Genomic DNA, 20,550 nt, shown 5'->3' on the forward strand with positions numbered 1-20,550 from the left:
AAATACAAAAAATTTATGATGAGAAAAAAGATGCGCCAGGAAATTTCGTACAAGATAGTAATTTGAAAAAAATTTATTTTTAAAAATTAATTTTTAAGGTACCAGGGGCCAACGAATACCTATTAAATATTAATTATAAAAACACAGGCCTCGAATAAACTCAAAGACACAAAAAGTCGTTTTAGTCGATTTATATTCCAAAAAAAAGTGGATTTGCTTTTTTATTTTAACAAAAATATTTTACAGATTTTTAAATAAAATTTTTTTTTTTTATTATTATCCTTTTCGAAGGGTTAAAGTTGAAATTTTCAGAAATAATTAAATTTCAAAAGATATTGTTAATTTTCAAACAATTATTAAAATTTACAGAACTAAAAATAATTTATCAAACAATTTTTGGAAAACATTTTTTAAATTTAATTGAATTTTCAAAGATTTAAAATTGAGATTTTTGAAATTAATTGAAACTTTAAGTGATTTTTAATTAAACTTTTAGATGATTTCACTAAAAATTTATTAGAAAATGCAGACAAAATACAATAATTTGAAAATCATTTTTAATTGAAAAATGGTTTCAAATAGTTGAATTTTCAAAGAATATTATTAAAATAGTTAAAAATAATTGAATTTCCTTAGAGTTATAATTGAAATTAATAAATTTCAAAAAAAAAAAATTACGATGGAAAATTTTAGAAATAATTAAATTTTAGATGCTTTTAAATTCAAATTATTGAAAATTCAATTAATTTTGAATTCAAATTTTTGAGAATAATTAAATTTTATTTGATTTTAAATTTGGAAAATAATTGAATTTCAGTTTATTTTAAATTGAAAATTTTGGGAAATAATTGAATTTTAATTGAAATTTTGGATAATAATTTAATTGAAGTTCATGTTTGATTGAAAATTTGGATAATTAATTTTGAATAGAAATTTTAGAAAATAATTGAATTTTATTTCATTTTAAATTGAAAACTTGCTAAATAATTAAATTTTAAATTGAAAATTTTGGATAATTATTGAATTTTAATTGATTTTGAATTAAAATTTCGGGAAATAATTGAATTTTAGTTCATTTTGAATTGAAATTTTTAAAAAATAATTCAATTTTATTGTGATATTTTTTTAAAATTATAAACAATTGTTAAATTTCATAAAAATTTTAATTGAAAAATAATTTTGATATAATTGAATTTGTGATGTATTTAATTAAAATTATTAAAAATAATTAATTTAGTGAAGAATCATTTTAGTTCAAAATTTGTTAAATAATTGAATTGAAGAAGATCTGAAGAAGATCTACATTTTATACTAAAAAAATGTATTTTATTTACATTTTTTTTTTCAAATGTAAAAAAAATGTCGCATTTTATTAAAATAAGTCGATAAAAGTCGTATTTTTGAAAAAAAGTAGGAAAAAGTCGTATAATCCGAGGCCTGTAAACATATAATTTTCATTATTATCATTTAATATGTAACAATATTCTAATAAATTAAATTATTATTGATAATATTAATCTTTAATTTCTTTATAACAAATAAGTAAATACTCAATTTGTCGCGCTCGCGCGCGTTTAATTTTTCTAGTATAATAATAATTAATGTAATTAATTAATTAATTAATTAATAAAATAATATTTTTTATCGATAATTTTTTTACACCTTTCTTATAATTTCGAATAAAATCAATCGTATGAATTTAAAATTTAAGCAAAAAAATAAAATTTCTAAAATGTTGAAAAATATTATTTAAAAAATTTTAAGAACGTAAAAAATGAATAGATCATAAATAATGTCAGAAAAAAAAATAGTTGAATTGAAAATTTCAATAGATTAAAATTTCAGTGATCCCTCCTCCCCTTAAAATGTAAAAGAAATGAAAACTCTACTATAGTGAAAAATTATTTTTATTTAACAATTATCACATCCTTATTCCAGAGTTTTATCGCAATTTCACTATACATATTTATATTATACTTTTAGAACATTAAAATTGACAATTTAAAAATTTTTAATTATAATTTATATAATACTAAATAATAGATTTATATAGAAGAAAAATATATACATTTATCTAGTATCATAGATACTACTCTTATATATATATAGTGTATTGCTTCATTTCAAAAGATGTATTACTTATAATAAAGACTCGGAAATAGGTTAAGAATTAGAAGTCTTTATGATCCAGATGAAACACCCCTAATTCACGTAGATATTTCTTTCACGTTCAGATCCAGATATACTCATATAATAATGATTTGTAACTTCCCACTAAATTATATATCTATATATATACCTTGTAAAAATCTCATTCTTTTACATTACAATTTTTTTCTAAAAGAAACTAATTTAAATTCAAAGCAATATTTTCATCTCATTCTCTTTAAGCATTTTATACCTTATTATAACTGTATAAAAAACCGTAATTGACAATTTCATTATTGTTTACAATAATTAATACAAGATTTTAGAATTTAAGTTATAGAAAAATTACGCTGTAGATTAAAAAATGATACATTTTTTAATATTCCATTTACAACCTCACATGAATATTTTGTTTTCGTTCATTACAATTCAATACATACACTTGTAAAATATTCCAATTTTTTTTTTTCTTTAAAAACTACTGGAGTTGGGAGTAAAATTTTCTAAAGTTAAAAATCGACTCCAAAAAGGAGTTTTGAATTTAAAAAAAGGGAGTAAATCAAAACCTTTTGATAAAAATTACTATTTATAAATTTTCACTCTTTTTGATTCAACGTCATCAGAGTATGAAATCTCGAGATTTATAAATAAACTCCCCTTTTTTTTTGCTGAATATGTGTATATAGAAAATATATTTATATACATATATAAACTAAAAAGAAAACTCCAAAAACAGTGTAAAACCGCGAATTTTTATAAATGATTTTTCTATCATCCAGCATCAACTTGATATCAGGGTTTTCCATTCTCAATTCTATTGACATTTTCGGCAGTTTCTTCCAAGTCGGGATCTTCATTGATTATTGAAATGTCACGAATAGAAGGTCGACGTGTTCGCCAGCCATCTGTCACGGCAACTGGTGCCGAAGTCTTTTTCAAAAGTTTTGGTCCCGATAAAGATATTATAATTGCTCCTATTGGTGCAGTGAGTAAAATTGAAAGAACGCAAATTGCTAAAACTGTTTCGGCATAATGAACTTGATCTGCATCTTTATCATCAATGCTATCCAATGTACCAGGACCAAGTGCAGCTTGAACAGTGGCCTTTGCCATCCAAGAAATTGCAATAAATACCTTTTCCTTCATATTTAAATTTGAACCAATTCCAACGAGAATTGTCACCAATATACGAATGACAATGCCCGCAGCGAGACATCCAATTCCCAAATAAACGGTACTTTCATCCAATTCGGAAATTTTAATTTGCGTTCCTGTTATTCCAAACAAAATTGGCTCAAAGATCATCCAGAATATTTCAAAGGCAGTTGCTACCGGGTTCTAAAAAAAAAAGAAAATTGTTTTACATGTTGAGTATATTACATGTGAAACTGTTATGAATATAGTATAAAGTTCTCGAGACGCATGAATATGTTCTGAAAATTCTATCTTATGATTTTCAGCTTAGAATTCTATATTACAGAATTTTTATATAACTGAAAATTCAGGGCGCACTCACACCTTTTGGCTGCCTGCCTGCCTGCAGGAGTTGTCATGGCAACGTGAAGGAGTAACAGAGATAGTAAATACAAATTTAAATTTTCTCTCTCTGTTACTCCTACACGTTGCCATGACAACTCCTGCAGGCAGACAGCCAAAAGGTGTGAGTGCGCCCTCACTTTACAGAATTTTCATTTGTTCGAATTTTTATTTGCTCGAATTTTCATTTAACATAATAGGCATTTTAAAGAATTTTTATTGGGTAGAATTTCATTCCAGAGAATTTTCATTTGTTCGATTTATTATTTAATATAATTTCCAAATAACCGATTTTTCTGCAGAATTTTTACTTAACCGAAAAATCATTTAACAGAATTTCTAATTGATAGAATTTTCATTTGACTGAAATTGAAAATGGCAGAACAAACAATCGATAGAAAGATTCGGCGCGATTTTTAAAATCAACCAATCATAATTTTATGGATAATTTTTGTTTGGTTGATTTTAAAAATCGCGCCGAAATCTTTGTTTGTTCAGCCATTTCCAATTTCGAACAAATGAAAATTCTATCAATTAGAAATTCTGTTAAATGATTTTTCGGTTAACGGTGTTCCGCAATGGTAAGCAGTGGTTGTCTTTTAAAAATGAGATACATTTAATTTCAAAAATATTATTCTCCCAATTTGGACAGAAATGGCAAAATCGGAAAAAATACCAGTTATCCTGAGTTTGTGTACTTTCATTTGCCTCCAAGAAATTAAAAATTTATTCACATATAAAACGACAGGCAGTAAAATAGGGAAGAGTATAAACATTTGTGTAGTACTGAAATTTACCGTCTGGGGCAGCACCTGACGGCTACAAAAAAATTTCTTATTTTACTTTTTGACGTCGTTTATCGTAATGAATTTTCAATTTCTTGTGCGTAAATAATAGTACAACATTTCAGGATAACTGGTATTTTTTTCGATTTTTCCGTTTCTATCCGAGTTGAGAGAAAAATCATTTTTAAATTAAATGCAACTACGCGAGGAGCCAAATTTTGAATGACAACCACTGCTTGCCATTACAGAACACCGTTAAGTAAAAATTCTGCAGTACGAAAAATCTGTTATATGCAAATTATATCAAATAATAATTCAAACATATAAAAATTCATCTGAAAGAAAATCCTATGCAATGAAATTCTACCCAATAAAAATTCTTTAAAATGCCCTATTATGTTAAATGAAAATTCGAGCGAATAAAAATTTTGTGAAGAGAATTTTCGGTTATATAAAAATTCTGTAATATAGAAAATCGTTTTAATAAAAATTCTGCAAAATACTAAATTCGAACAAATAAAAATTCGACTCAAAAATAATTATGACAAATAAAATTCGATAAAATAAAAATTCTAACTAATGATTTTTAGAACATAATCATTCGTTCCAAATTCTCATATAACCCCTTTGCAGTCCTGGAAACAATAATACTCGAACGATTGACTATATATATATATATATGCTTTCGCCTCTTATATTAAAACTTTTATTGCATTTACAAAAATAAAAAAAAAATATTTCAATATTGTGAACTTTATTTTTCTTCACATAGAAGATAAGTAATAAAAAACAATAAAAATAATCATTAAAAATAATTAAAACATTTATTGGAGTTTTAATACTGGTATATTAAGTAATAAAAACTGGCAAATAAAAAAAAAACTTTTATAAAAAATGACTACATAAAAAAAGTACATAAATGTTTATGCTTATAAAGAAACTTATAATATTAATTAACATTATTACATTAGAGAACATCGTGAAATGTAACTAAAATAAAAGTAAATTAAAAATCTTTCGTTTGTATTCTATAGCAGACACACAGAACTAAAATTAAGAATTTATTAACAATTTTAAGAATTGTTTAGAAACAGTTGTATTATATTCTTAACAATTTGCGATACTAGGTCACGATATTCGTGAAACTAGGTCACGGAATTCGTGAAATTGGATCACGATATTCACGAAAGTAGATCGCGGAATTCGCGAATCTAAGTCACGGAATTCGCGATATTAGATCACGATATATGCGAAACTACACTGAAAAAAAACTAGTAGGTTTTACTACTTTTTAACTACTCTGAGTAGTACAATAGGTCCTCAACTGAATTTAAACGGTTCTATTATAACTACCTATATAAAAATAGTTAAACCAGTTAAAAATGTAATTGGTATAATGACATTTTGTGATTGTATTAACTCAATTTAAAAATGTTAAAACAACTCAAGATGTAAGTAGTAGATTTTACTACTTAAAATAGGAAAATAAAATTATTTTTTATTTATAATTTTTTATTATCAGTAGAATTGACTTTTTCATCCTCTCTCCTATTCTGACGCTTATTTTATGTCCTAACGATTATGTACCTAACAGAGAAAATTTCTAACCGACGGGAATTGAACCCTCGACCCTAACGCTCGCAATTCGATACCTTAACCGACTAACCACGCACGCTCGCTACGACAGTCTGCAAACTACTCGAAGACTACTTTCTGCTTGTCCAATTGGTAATTTAACTATTTAAAGTAGTCATTTTTACTACTTTTATTAGTTGCTATAACTATCATTTTTAAGTTTTGACTTGTAAATTTTTCATCTTTTAATTATATTATAAGTTGTTTAATTGCATAGAGCAGTAAAATCTACTACTTAAAGTGATAGTTTTAATTGCAAAGGATTTTTTAATTCTACGACATAAATGTTCTTAAAGCTCTATTGAACCACTTTAAGTAGTAAACGATTTGTAAATTTTACATCAAAAACGTTTTTCAAGCTTATTGAATTAATTAAAATAGTAAAAAATTACTACTTAAAGTAGTAGTTTTAATCACAAAGGATTTGTTAATTCTACAACAAAAATGTTCTTAAAGCCTATTGTACCACTTTGAGTAGTAAAATCTACTACTTAAAGTAGTAGTTTTAACTGGAAACGATTTGTAAATTCTACATCAAAAATCTTCTTTAAGTTTATCGAATTAATTAAAATAGTAAAAATCTACTACTTAAAGTAGTAGTTTTAATTACAGACGACTTGTTAATTCTACAACAAGAATTTTATTGAAGCCTATAAAATCATAGAAATTAATAAAAAATTGACTACTCAAAGAGCAGTTATATTAATTAGAAAATAATTCCTTTTACTAATCTAAGAGACCTTTTGCACCGTAGCAGATTTTCGACAGACGACTGCGGAGCATTCTACCGGTCAGCTATGAAACTACGTTTTTGGTATGCAGCCATACAATTTTTGGAGCGTAGTTGTCTAAAAAGTTGACGGCCACAAGTTTCATTTTCATTTTTGGGCAGTCACGATACAAAATTTAGAATGCACACGGAAAGAAAGTTTGTAGCAATATTTGATATTATGGTGTTACTTTTTAGTATATTTGGTTACAATTGCGGAACATTTTGGCATGATAACGATTTTCGATACTATTTTTAAGAATGATTGAGATTAAAATAAGAATATTTAATATAGTTGGAAAGAAAATTTGATATAATATTTACGAAATCTGAAATCTTTTTATTGAAACACAAAAATGTCAAATTTTAATAACCTCTTTATCAATTTTTCTAACCAAATATTTCAAATTTCGTAATTAGAATTGTATAAAATGATATAATTATTTCAGATTTTGATATATTTGATATGAAAATTGAAAAAGAAATATCAAAGTTAACGAGATTCGACGAAATTTGCCGAAGTTGAACGTTCGGAATTGCTCGATCCTCACCGAGTGGTAACGAAGACTGACGAAGCTCTTTAGACAAGCCCCTTTTTACCATTATCTTGATACAGACCTGAATTTCTTTTATATAATTAATTTCGAAGATTTTACAATAAATCATTAAAAAAAATTGTTCTTCAAAAAATAATAAAACATTTAATTATTTCCCAATAAATAATGATTTTTATTTATATTTTTAAACATGTTTTGATATAATTTCACCTTTCTCATAAGCGGTGAAAAATATGTCTGGTTAGTATATAAGAATGGTCACATCAGTTTTTCACATGAGCGTAAATTTGTATATGAAGCGTTATTCTGCGAATGTTATACGTATTATCGTTAGTATAGGTTAGGAATAAAAATAAGCCAATCGATGTAAAACAATGCGGTGTATGTGTGTGTGTGCATTTAAAAGTTCATATCCTCGTCTATCCTCGAGATGAGAAAGAGATAAAACTTTGGCGTAGAATCTGTTGGTGTTTCTGTCGTCATCTGTCACGACTGAACCACTTCGAATTTTTAGTATAATTTTAACAAATTTCGAAATAATCTTTCCAAATTTTCATATAAATTTAGTAAATAACGAAGTGCGCGTCGATTTAACTTACTTCTGGTTTTTCGTATAAATTTATCAATTTACGAAATAATAATTTCAATTTCTGGAATATATTTACTAAAAAGACTATTGGTAAAAATATACCGATTTTCGTTATCAAACCCAAATATTCCGCGTTTGAAAAAGAGAATACTAAAATTTCCTATCAGATTTATCAAATATTGCTACTAAATTTCTTTCCGTGCAGCGCACCAAAATCTATAGTGTATGGCGCTGCAGTCACACACGTAGTTCTGATGCGGTGCAAAAGGTCTCCCAGTGTACATTTCATATAACTGGTGAATAGTAGTTGGATTTACTACTCTTCAAATTTTGAGTTGACTACAATTCCACTTGTTTTTACTACCTTAAGAAAGTTAATTTTACTATACCGACCTCACAGAAAATTAAAAGGCATTAAAATAAGCTGCAACGCTTATTATTTTAATCCAATTTTGCTTATTTTAATCCATTTTGGTATTAAAATAAGCAAAATTGGATTAAAATAATAAGCGTTGCAGCTTATTTTAATGCCTTTTAATTTTCTGTGATGGAACAATGCACTTCAGAAACAAAAAAATTTTTTTAGTTACTAAATAGTTTAAAAAATAATTTTTTAAAAAAGATTTTAGAAAAAAAGATACACATCTTCTTTATAATTTCATTTATGACCAAATAACATGTTTCTGATTTAGAAGACATCAATGTCAACTCTTATTATATTTTTTTAAACTTAAAATAAAAAATAGTGTGAATCTTATTAATTTTGCTAATAATAAAATATAGTTGAACATATCGTCTCGTTTCATTGCTTTTTCTCTTGAAAATAGTATTGTGTCTATTCACAATAATGAACAGTATAGTATGTATATATATGTATATATAACCCAAGTACAAAAGTACTATATTTCCTTAGTAGAGTTTCCCAAGTGCCTACGGGATCTGTAGAGATCCTTTGGGACAAACATTCCCTGCCTTCACGTGCGCAAATGAAAATACCTTTTTTATAAATTGCTTTGCAATATAACTTATAAGTGCTTTCTTTCATAAAATTCCTTTGGGAGTAATAGGATCAAATAGCCTTAAAATGTTTTTTTACACATGTATAGTAAACATTTATAAGAAAGAAAATATGAATAATGTTTAAAATTAATATGTTAGATTTTCTATTTGATTAAATTTTTATTTGTCAGAATTTCTATTTGGTGAATATTTCATTCAACAAAATAGCCATTTAAACGAATTTTTATTTAGCAGAATTTCCTTTTTTCATAGCATTTTCTTTTTTGAAGCGTATTTCATTTGTTCGAATTATTATTTTATAGAATTTCTGACTGGTTAATTTCTAAATTCGCGCCTAAAAGTTTCCGACTGCAATTAATTCGAACAAATGTAAGTTTTGTGAAATTAAAATCCGATTAAATAGAAATTCTGTTAAATGAATTTTCGCTTAAGTAGAAATTCTGCAATATGAAAAATCGGTTTAATGGAAATTCCATATATCAAAGAATAATTCGAACAAATATAAATTCGTCTAAAAGAAAATTCTATCAAATAAAAATTATAACAAATTTATTTTAGGCATTATTCATGGGTCTCCTATATATTAAATATCTGTTTTTGAATAAAGTATAAATAATAAAAAAAAGAACACTGAACATATAAAGAGGAAATTTATATTATTTTATATGTAATATAATATTATTATTAAAATAATATTATATAAATATTTTAAAACAATTAATTTTTAATATATCACATCAATATCTTTTTTTTCGATATATAACAATGTGTAACAATTTATTGTATAAAGGCAATTGTAAAGAGGAAGAATTAAATTTTATTCCATGAATAATTAATTATACAAACAAATATAAACAATGAGTAGTTTTATTTTGAAACACTTTAAATAGATTTTGCCTTCTAATCGTATTTATTTCAAGGATTAGAAAATCTTATATGATTCGCAAATCAAGATCATTATAATGGAACTCTGTAATAATTTAAAGGTAAATTGAGAACATCCGTCAAAGATGAAGATAAAGTACCGGCTATAAAACAAGTAGATTTAATTATAATATGTGGAATTCGTTGTCACGAATGTTTTATTTTCATTTCTCATTGGAATAAAATAATTATTTTTCTCTTCTTTTTTTCAATTATTTTTTTCTTTTGGCGAAAATTCCTAAATTTACTATATACTTTTAGAGTTAGATGTGATCGAAAATAGTTTTTAAAAAAACTCAGGTTTTTCTTCAGTAAAATATACAGTGTCTGACACTCTGACAGTGAACGACACCTGCTATTAAAAACGATAATAATTATAAAAATTATGATATTGAATTAAATATCACTAATAAACTAATTAATATACAATATTTAGAAACTGATACAGTTGACACAAAATTTTATATGTTTATATTTTCCTCAATATTTTACTTTCTAGAAAATTAAACTCAAACAATTTGCTTTATTTATTTTTTAACTAAATTTTTAATAAATTCCGATAAAGTATGTCCTGGGTGCGTTTGTCACTGTACCCGTTACCCTAGTTTTACAAAATTAATTTAATTTATTGCAAGTTTAGTCATCATTTTATTTCTGTATAGCATTGATAGTAATAATTAAATGAATCAATATTTATGATTATGATTATGTTCTAAAAATCATTAGTTAGAATTTTCATTTTATGGAATTTCATTTGTCATAACTAATTTTGAGTCGAAATTTTATTTGTTCGAATTTAGTATTTTGCAGATTTTTCATCAAAACGATTTTCTATATTACAGAATTTTTATATAACCCAAAATTCACTTCAAAGAATTTTTATTTGTTTGAATTTTTATTTGTTAGAATTTTTATTTGCTCGAATTTTCATTTAACATAATAGGGCATTTTAAAGAATTTTTATTGTGTAGAATTTCATTGCATAGAATTTTCATTTTATTCTTTCAGATGAATTTTCATTTGTTCCAATTATTATTTGATATAATTTCCATATAATCGATTTTTCATACTACAGAATTTTTGCTTAACCAACAAATCATTTAACAGAATTTCTCATTGATAAAATTTTCATTTAAGGTAAAAGTACCCATTATGGTATCACAGAAAATTAAAAGGTATTAAAATAAGCTGCAACGCTTATTATTTTAATCCAATTTTGCTTATTTTAATACCAAAATGGATTAAAATAAGCAAAATTGGATTAAAATAATAAGCGTTGCAGCTTATTTTAATGCCTTTTAATTTTCTGTGATGGTTGTTTTGACAGTTTTTGAGATTTAGGTCCGGTTTCACCAACTATGGTTAAAAGTTAATCAGCGATTAAAGCCAATTTAAACGCTCATGATTGGTCGGTTAGGGATTTAATCGCTGATTAACTTTTAACCGGAGTTGATGAAACTGGCCCTAAGTGTATCTAAACCATTATTTTAAGAAACACGAAATTTTTTGCTGCATTAGAATTGCGTATGTCTCTGGTTGTTAAAACAGTGTTTTTGGTAGCATTTTTATGTTGAAATAATAAATTATTAATAAAATTGTATAAATAAAAAATTTGTACCCATTATGAGACATGAATTTTATAGTGCACCTTTGTCCCCTCAATGCGGTTCCTATTATGGGACACTGAACAAATTGTTACTATAATGTCAATTAATTTGCATAATTATAATGGTACTAAGTTGTATTTTCACTTGCGTACAATAAATTAAATATTTAATATAATATACGGTTATAATAAAAATAAAAAATAAAATAAGAAAAAATTTATGAGCCGTCTGCTGCTGTCCTCTAGCGGTCATTTTTTGTACTAATGTACATGAAATATATAAACAAGTACAGCTTAAATTGTGTGCAAACAATATTTGGAGGTTATGTTGGATTCAATTAATTATTTTTAACTTTTAATTATTTATTATTGTTTATTTATATATTGTATAATTAAAATAAATAAACAATGATCCTTAAGAAAAATTATAATGAGAGATTCTTTAAATAAATCAAAAAACTGACGTGTCTCACAATAGGATCAGAGTTTTAAAAGTGTACCTTGATTTGAGACAAAGCCTTTTGCCGTTTCATAATTACAGACACGTATAAAATTATGAACCTATTATAAGACACTTATGTTTCTCAAATAATTAATTAAATTTAAATTATGTCATTTTTAAAATAGATTCTAGAATAAAAAACGAATTGTTTGATCACTTATACATAACACATTATAGTCTTAATTTTGTAGAACAAATCAATAATAAGTCACAGGGTTTAAGAAATTTTGCTGAAATCATGAACGATGTTTTCTATTTTTTGACATTACGCAATAAACTAATTTTTTAAAAATTTCAATTAATTTTTAGCTTATATATTATTTTATTTCTGTGAAATAAAATATGTGTTTTATTAAGGCAAATATTTTTCGGTTTACTTTTTTTAATTTTCAGGTCCCAAATTAATGTTTTCGAAGTTTGTCCCATAATAGGTGAAATTTTATAAATTGTCCCATAATGGGTACTTTTACCTTATCCAAAATTGCAAATGGTCGAACAAACAATCGACAGAAAGAAAGAAAATCAACCAATCAAAAATTATCCATAAAATTGTGATTGGTTGATTTTAAAAATCGCAACGAAATCTTTCTGTTGATTGTTTGTTCGACTATTTGCAATTTCGAAAAAAATAAAAATTCTTTGAATTGAATTTTCGGTTAGATGAAAATTTTGCAAAATACTAATTCGAACAAATAAAAATTTGTCTCAAAATGAATTATGTCAAATAAAATTCTATAAAATGAAAATTCTAACTAATGATTTTTAGAACATAATTATGCTTCCCTTTATTTCATAAACCATGTAAAATTTTAAATAAAACTTAAATTGAAAGATGTGTAATTGAATCAAAATCCACTAATCCAGCTCAAAAAGAATAGAACTATTGAAAAGTTACGTATATCAGTTCTCTTTAAAACGATTTTCAGTCATTACCAAATGACGTTATAGTTATGACGCATCTTTTACGACACATAAGAAATGAACCAAGTTTATTTTTTTTTCTATATAGAAAAAGTTCGAAGACGCTTTTGCTAAAATGCGCAAAGATGCTGTATGTTTCGAAACCTTATACTTGAGGGGAAGAAGCCACGAATATGTCACAAGAGCTTAGTCGTGGATGATAGATTGACACGAAAGTGTATTGCCGATATTTCAAAGCTGTAAAAACGAAAAACCCGCGAATAAAAAAGATAATTGATACTTGGCAAAAGTCACAAGAAGACACACAAGACTCGAAGTGAAAAGATCAGTACATCATCAATCTTGTTCCCATAGGAAACGATGAGATAAAATCTCAATTATTATCTATATAGATTTAGATATATTATATATATTTAAATCATTTCATTCATACATATAATATTGATATAAAATTATCGTTTACATATTTTGAAAATTTTAAAAACTTTTATATTAAAATTATTTGACAAAAAGGAATTTTTTTTTTCAATTCAAGAATAAATTCAAAAGAAGTAGAGAAATAAGCGTCATGGACGTAGGATTTATTCAACTTACGCAAGACAGCTTTCGCAGTTTCTAAACTTGAAAAGTTACTGTTTTCTCTCACGTACAAGAAGGATTTCGTCTCCTATCGTCTGCACGAAGGTTATCATAAATTATCATTCTGTTGGAAGGATATATACATGTAACTTTGGTGTATATGTAACCTAAAGATTTCCTTAAGCAAATGATGAATCTTACTGCAATGAAGAAGGAATTTGTGAATATATACATATGTATATATATATATATAAATATTCTTCTATAAGTTTGGTTTTCTTTAAAAATAAACCTTGATTTATAAAGTTTCATTTGTATTTTTATCTTTTATTCACAGAAATAATTTTTCGTTCAATCATTCTTATCAAATTCACTGCAGTTTTTATATAGAATGAAGAAAAATGCACTGAAAACCCAAATAGCACTTTAGTTTGCGATATTTTTGGCGCAAAAATACAAACTTACTGCAATTTTAGGGAAATATTTCTCGAAAATTTATCACGTACAATAATTTATAATTTAGAAAATTAATTTAATTCTTCGTTATTTAAAAATAATTTTTTAACTTATATTTGTTTTAAATACATTTGACGAATTATTATTTTATGATGAATTTATTGGACTAATGATTCATAATTTTTTTAAGGGCTGTGATTCTTTCCAACAAAATTGTATAAATGTAAAAATGGGATAACATTGGGCTTGTGAAAAAAATTAAAAATATAATTCAAAAAAATTAGGTTTTTGCGGCATTGTAAAGTACATGAAAAACCGAACAAAAAACTCTATAAACTAATCAGAATTTATTAGTTTCAAATTTTTTGCTAGGTTCATTTTGAGTAACTTGAAGTTGGCTGTTAACTAATTTTGATGCACATCTCATAATGAGGTGCAAGAGAAATGAGTCCAGTTTTTTTTTCTGTGATACCGTAGTAGGTTGGTTAGCGTTCCCAATTTATGTACATACATCGATCCCGTGTTCAATTCCCCAAACGGCCAATATAATTTTTATTTTCGTGTAACATTAGAGTGTAAATACAAACATAAATAAAATTTTTTGATTTTTTTTCTCTTTGTCCGTTTGCCATAAACGTTAATGTAAAGAAACTCACGTCTTCCACTTCCCAGCCTTGTTGTTCCCAAAAATAGCAGCTCACAAAAGCTGCTGCTACTACGCCCAAAGGACCAGCACCTCCTAGTTCAATTCGTTCACTTCCAAATACTGCAAGCAGTCCACCTCCTAACAGCATTAGTACTCTCATGGGCACCATAAATGGCTGTAACATTCAAACAAAATTATTACTGCTTAAATTGCAAAGATTTAAAAAAAAAATAGATATTGGAAAATTTTATAATTTTTTTTTTCAATTCAAATTTACAGATTTACAATCTTAAATTTAAAATACAGTCATTGCACTACCCAAGCAAAAATTTCTGTCAAACGCCGATATTGACAACAGGCGCAATCATGCACCAATACTATGGCTGGCCGACAGTTGGCTTACCAGTATTGGTTCAGTACTGATATGGATTAAATTTTGTACTGCGCCAATACTGGTAAGCCAATACCGGCATGCCAGTATTTTCCAATACTGTGCCAGTATTATTGAGACAGTAATGGCAAACCAGTACTCGGTCAGTATTAATTCAATACCGAATGCCAGTATCCAGAAAAATTATCAAAATTGACCTCCATGAAGTTGGCGTTGACGCTCAGCGCCGAAAATTATTTTTCACAGGACCAAAAATATCAAATTATTATTTTTTAAAAGATTTTCGGTCCAAATATGTAATGCCTTAAGAAATACTTTTTAAGGTATTATGTGAACCCAAAACTTTTTAAACCCTTTCAGTGTCAGGCTAAGGTACAAAAATCTGACCACCACAGTGTCAAGAAAAATGTAGATTTCAAAAATCGATCCAATTTGCCTGAAAATCGTTACTCGGGGGTTTTTGGGGTCGCTGATTACGATGATTCCCAAGTAGAAATGTGCCACTGGCATAGTACTGACCCAACACTGCCAGTCAGTATAACGGTACTGACTGCCGTACTGGGCCAGTAGTGGACCAACCCTGGCTGGTAACGCTGTCCAGTACTGATTTTGTCCCGCTCACCAGTACTAACGTAGTACTAGAATAATACTGGCATAATACTGGCAAAGTACTCATCCGGACTTAAAATCTCACTTTTTTACAAAATGCTAAAACACGCTTTTCAATGCAAATTTCATCCTTATTAGCTTATTACTCCCATTTTTACCACGAACAGGTAATGTGAAGCCAATAATAGTTAATGTTATTTAGAATATATAAAATATTATTAACAATAAATAATTAAAATAATAATTATCATTTATATTAATTAAATTATTTTATTTTTAATAAATTATTTTACAAAAAATAATTTGTGTTGTAAATTTTTTTATTTTTTTAAATTCATAATATTTAATTTTTTTTACTTTGCACTTATACTTAATTTAATAATTATTTAATAATTGATATTACACATGAACAAATATTGTACTTATAACACTTAAAACTAAGAACGAAAAATCTCGCACGCATGGGGGATCGAACCCTAAACCCTTAGAACGCAAGTCAGATACGCATACCGCACAGCCGCGCTGGCTTGAAGTGCTGACTTGAAGTAGTTCACCTAATACAAAAGTTTTGATTTCAAAGTTTGTATTATCTATTGATCACGAAAATAAAATGAATTTATTCTTAAATTTTTTAAACTCATAAAATTTTTTCAATTTTTACAAAGATTTAATGAAATAAAACTGGATATCAATTTCAGTTAAATATTTTTAATAAATTATTTTTACCGTAAATAATATTAAAACAGACAAAAATGATTGATAAATTACATAATTAAAAATAAGTTAATAAAAGACGACTGTAAAATATGAATGGTGAAAAATTTTTTAAATTTAATATTTAATTATTAATAATATTTAAAAATTACAGTGAAAAAATTACATTTGCTTTATTTTTAAAACTATTAGAAAAAAATTCTCAACTTATTGTTATTGTATGCATGATAAATAACTTAATGCACATATTTCAATGAGTATTAAAATAACTAAAAAAACATAAATATATTTTACATAGGTATATAATAATACATTACAATTACATCCAAAATTTTGAGGGAAAGTATTCGAAAGAAATTAATATACATTTTTTTAAATAAAAAATCATCGTTTTCTACCTATTGAAATAATTTAAAGACTTTTTCATTTAATGTTTTTTTATCACCGACATAGTACTGATTCGGTGTGAATGACAGTGTACTGCCAGTACTGGTTTTAATATTTTTTTACCTCCGACATAGTACTGATTCGGTGTATTAGTCAGTACACTGCCAGTACTGAAAGTCAATACCGACAGCCAGTATTGGATCAGTACCATGCCGGTGTTTAATTACGGCGAGCCACGGATATTTCTACTTGGGTTTTGGTCATAGGCGTCACTGACACTGGTGCCCAGTCTAAGTCATGACGCCTATAGGCGTCAGTGACACTGAAAGGGTTAAAAATGATTTGTTATTTTTGGTCCCGTGAAAAATAATTTTCGACGTTGAGCGTCGACGCCAACTTCATAGACGTGAAAATTGTGTATTTTTGTTGGTTAGAAATTAAATTTACATAAGGTGAATGTGCCAGTGCTCGTCAGTGCGTTAGTCCTCGTCAACTATTCACAATATTACCTAAAAATAAGACTCATGGTCGTTTTATGGATCAAATTATAAGATTTTTAGTAAGTTTATATATTGCAATATTGAATAGCAACTATTGTTTTCGCTCATAATTCATTTTCAATTGAAAATTATTAATTTTTTTGTGGTAGGTATGTGAACGTAATTCGATGTAGCGAAATCGTTAAATTTGATGTTAAGAAAACACGAGAAATTAAAAACATTGCAGGTTCAAAACCATTGCATTTTATAAAGTAAGTTTATGCTTATTGTATTTGTCAATATCACTATTATTGTTTAATTATGTTTTTTAGTACTTTTATTTTCATAAATTTCGTTTAAAATAGCAATGACGACGACTGAAACATTTATTTACGTATTGCTTGTAAAGTCGTCGCGACTGACGAACACTGAAAATTGACCTGGACTAAAGTAATCGCATATTCTAATAGTATAACGTTAAAAAAACTGTTATTTCTTTGCAATACTTAATTCTATACATATTAATGGTAGTAAATTTTAGTATTCGTCAGGTAATATCTGCTTGTAAAATAAAAATACTTTCTATCTAATTTGATGACGATAACTGAAGCAATTGAATGACAAAGCCTAATGTTTTAGTGTTCGTCAGATAAAAGCTGTTTGTTTAAATACCATCTTAAACGTACCTGACGGTAACTAAGGCACACAAGTGACGAACACTGAACCGACCTGCCGATTACTAAAGCATTTAGATATTTTTAACATTAATTTACAAATAAATATAACCTATAATTTAATATTATCAAAATTAATAACAGTTCTCTTCTAGAAACTCTACTTTAAACGATAAAATTTGTTTTATTTATCAATGTTGTCTCTAAGATTAATTATTACTTCTTTTAAAAATGGATTTAGTCTTAAGGTGACGAGCACTGGCGCATTCACCTACATATTTTTTTAAAAATTATTTTAATACTTCTTTTCGATTACTACAATGCGTTCGTTAACGGAATTATGAAATTTAAATTTAATATTAAAACTTTTTAATAAAAAAAATACATAATTAATGAAGTTCTCAAATTATTTTTCTTACACTGAAAAAATATATTTGAATCAAATAAACTCTATTTTAACCAATAATTTCATTCAATTTCGGTAATTTAAAGAAATACAAATAAATATTTATATTATAATATTTGAAGAAATTATTTGAATAATAAAATCAAGAGTAAAATGTTAATATAAAAAAATAACAATTTAAAAGTTATTATAATAATTTATTATTATTATTAATAGTTAATGCTATGAGCGCGTGCGGTTCGAGCGAAGAGTTGGTTCTTCGATTCAGCTGCTCAATTAATGTAAAAAGCAAAAAGAACCCTGAATTTTGAATATCTACCAGTGCTGGCTTATTACTGGTTACTATAATTTTGCCCGTACTGGCAAAATACACACTGAAAAAAAAGAGTTTGGTATTGACAACCAAACGTTTGGTTGGTATTTAAGCAAACCAGAATTTTTTTGTTGAATCAACAAAATTTTAATTGTCTCAACCAAAATTTGTTTGACACAACCAAAATTAGAAAAATAGGATTTTTGTTGTCCTAACTAAAGTTTTATTAGGACAACCAAAATTTTGTCGATTCAACAAAAAAATTTTGGTTGCTTAAATACCAACCAAACGTTTGGTTGTCAATACCAAACCCTTTTTTCAGTGCAGAATTACTGCTAAATTCCAGTATTGAACCAGTACTAAGCCATTACTAATGACCACTATTAACAAACGTTATCATCCCAAACATATGCCAGTATTGGTTCAATATTGGCGGTCAGTACTTTGCCAGTAATTGCCAGTACTGGCGCAACACTGTGCCGGTTGTAAATTTTTGCTTGGGTAAAAGTGAGAATTAATATAAAATAACAATTTGTATGTTATGCATATATATATATATATATAATACGCTCGCGTGAAACGCGACAAATCAATGATATGCGGTAAATTTATTGAGAGGAATTTCATATCGTTTTTCAACTCGAATAAATTTATAACGCTGAATTCGATTATTACAGGTGTTCGAGTATCCTTTATGATTTGCAATCTAGTGGTTTCTATTGTTGTATTATATTATTTATATCTTTACAAAACAATGACAATTTGAATTATTGCTCGCGTGTGTGTCAGTGTAGATAATATACATTTTTAAAGTTGTTTCTTTCTTTCTTTCTTTCTTTTTTCTTTTGTTTTATTTTTCCATTTTCTTTCGTCGGCCTTCTTTTCTTTTTATTTGTCTCTTCTAAACTTTGTTTTCCTCGTTTTCTGTCTTTGCCGTGCTCCACACTTGCATATTCAGGATTGCAGATGCTATCCTTTTTCCTGGAATGTGATCTTCTTGTATTCAACATATAGGACGATGCAGAGCATCGAAGGTTTCGCTTCTCAGATTATCGATTTTTCATCGAAAATGGCTTCCAGCAAGAGATTGAGACTTCGTTTGTGCCATGTGAAATTCATATCCTCTATAAGAATTATAGTCTATATATATATATATATATATATATATATAGACTTAATTTTGTTTTCGCATAGAGTAGTATGTCTCAAAGCAAAGTTTGATTTGAATTGTAACTACTTTCAGTTGTATACGTTTTTTCTCATTCGCATTTTCCAACTTTAAATTTAAAATTTATTTCATCGAGAGTTACTTGTTATCAATTTTATGAAAGGAAAAAATTTAATGATAATTCTGTGCGTGGATTTTTTTTTTTTTTTTTTTTTGATAAATATTCTATTATTTCCTTTATGTAAAATTATAGGTTTTATCATTAATATCTAGATGTTAAAAGTCAATACATTTATTTTTGAATATAGGAACAGGTATCTAGATATTAAAAATTAATATCTGTAGATGTTAAAGTTAGATATTATTTTGTTATCATTGATTTCATTTTCAATGTATAAAAAAAATTAACGATCTTTTTTTGAAATCACAGGAGAACAGAAACCTAACCTCCAAATAATTTAAATTATATATATTTAAATAAATATATTTGAGTTGCTTTATTTTTACATAAATCTCAAAATATCAAATTATCAAAAGATCGAATTTCATAAAGTAGAATAACCTCGTTTATCAAATTGTTAAATGATCGAATTACCAAAAGATTGAATTTCTAAAAATTCAAATTTTAAATCGATATGATTATCTCTCTTCTGATAATTCGAAATTTTAACAATTCTTTTTTTTTAATAATTCGAACTTTTGACAATTCGATTTTCTGATTATTTGAAATTTAAGA

At 26.4% G+C, this 20,550-nt stretch overlaps 1 protein-coding gene across 1 annotated transcript in view; it reads right to left on the minus strand.

Annotated features, from left to right (window-relative positions):
* Window positions 1-1,938: 1,938 nt before the first annotated feature.
* The window catches only part of LOC127279787 (neuroligin-1-like), a 104,717-nt gene continuing 86,105 nt past the window's right edge, over window positions 1,939-20,550 (minus strand). Inside the window, exons 11-12 of the mRNA XM_051302356.1 lie at window positions 14,684-14,848; window positions 1,939-3,486 (exon numbers count right to left, since the gene is read on the minus strand). Coding sequence (XP_051158313.1) covers window positions 2,941-3,486; window positions 14,684-14,848 — 711 coding nt within the window. The 3' untranslated portion in view covers window positions 1,939-2,940. The remainder of the gene's footprint in view (window positions 3,487-14,683; window positions 14,849-20,550) is intronic.

The sequence above is a fragment of the Leptopilina boulardi genome, unplaced genomic scaffold, assembly GCF_019393585.1.
Source record: "Leptopilina boulardi isolate dan_hultmark-lab unplaced genomic scaffold, ZJU_Lbou_2.1 LbouV2_223, whole genome shotgun sequence".
Taxonomy (NCBI): Eukaryota; Metazoa; Arthropoda; class Insecta; order Hymenoptera; family Figitidae; genus Leptopilina; species Leptopilina boulardi.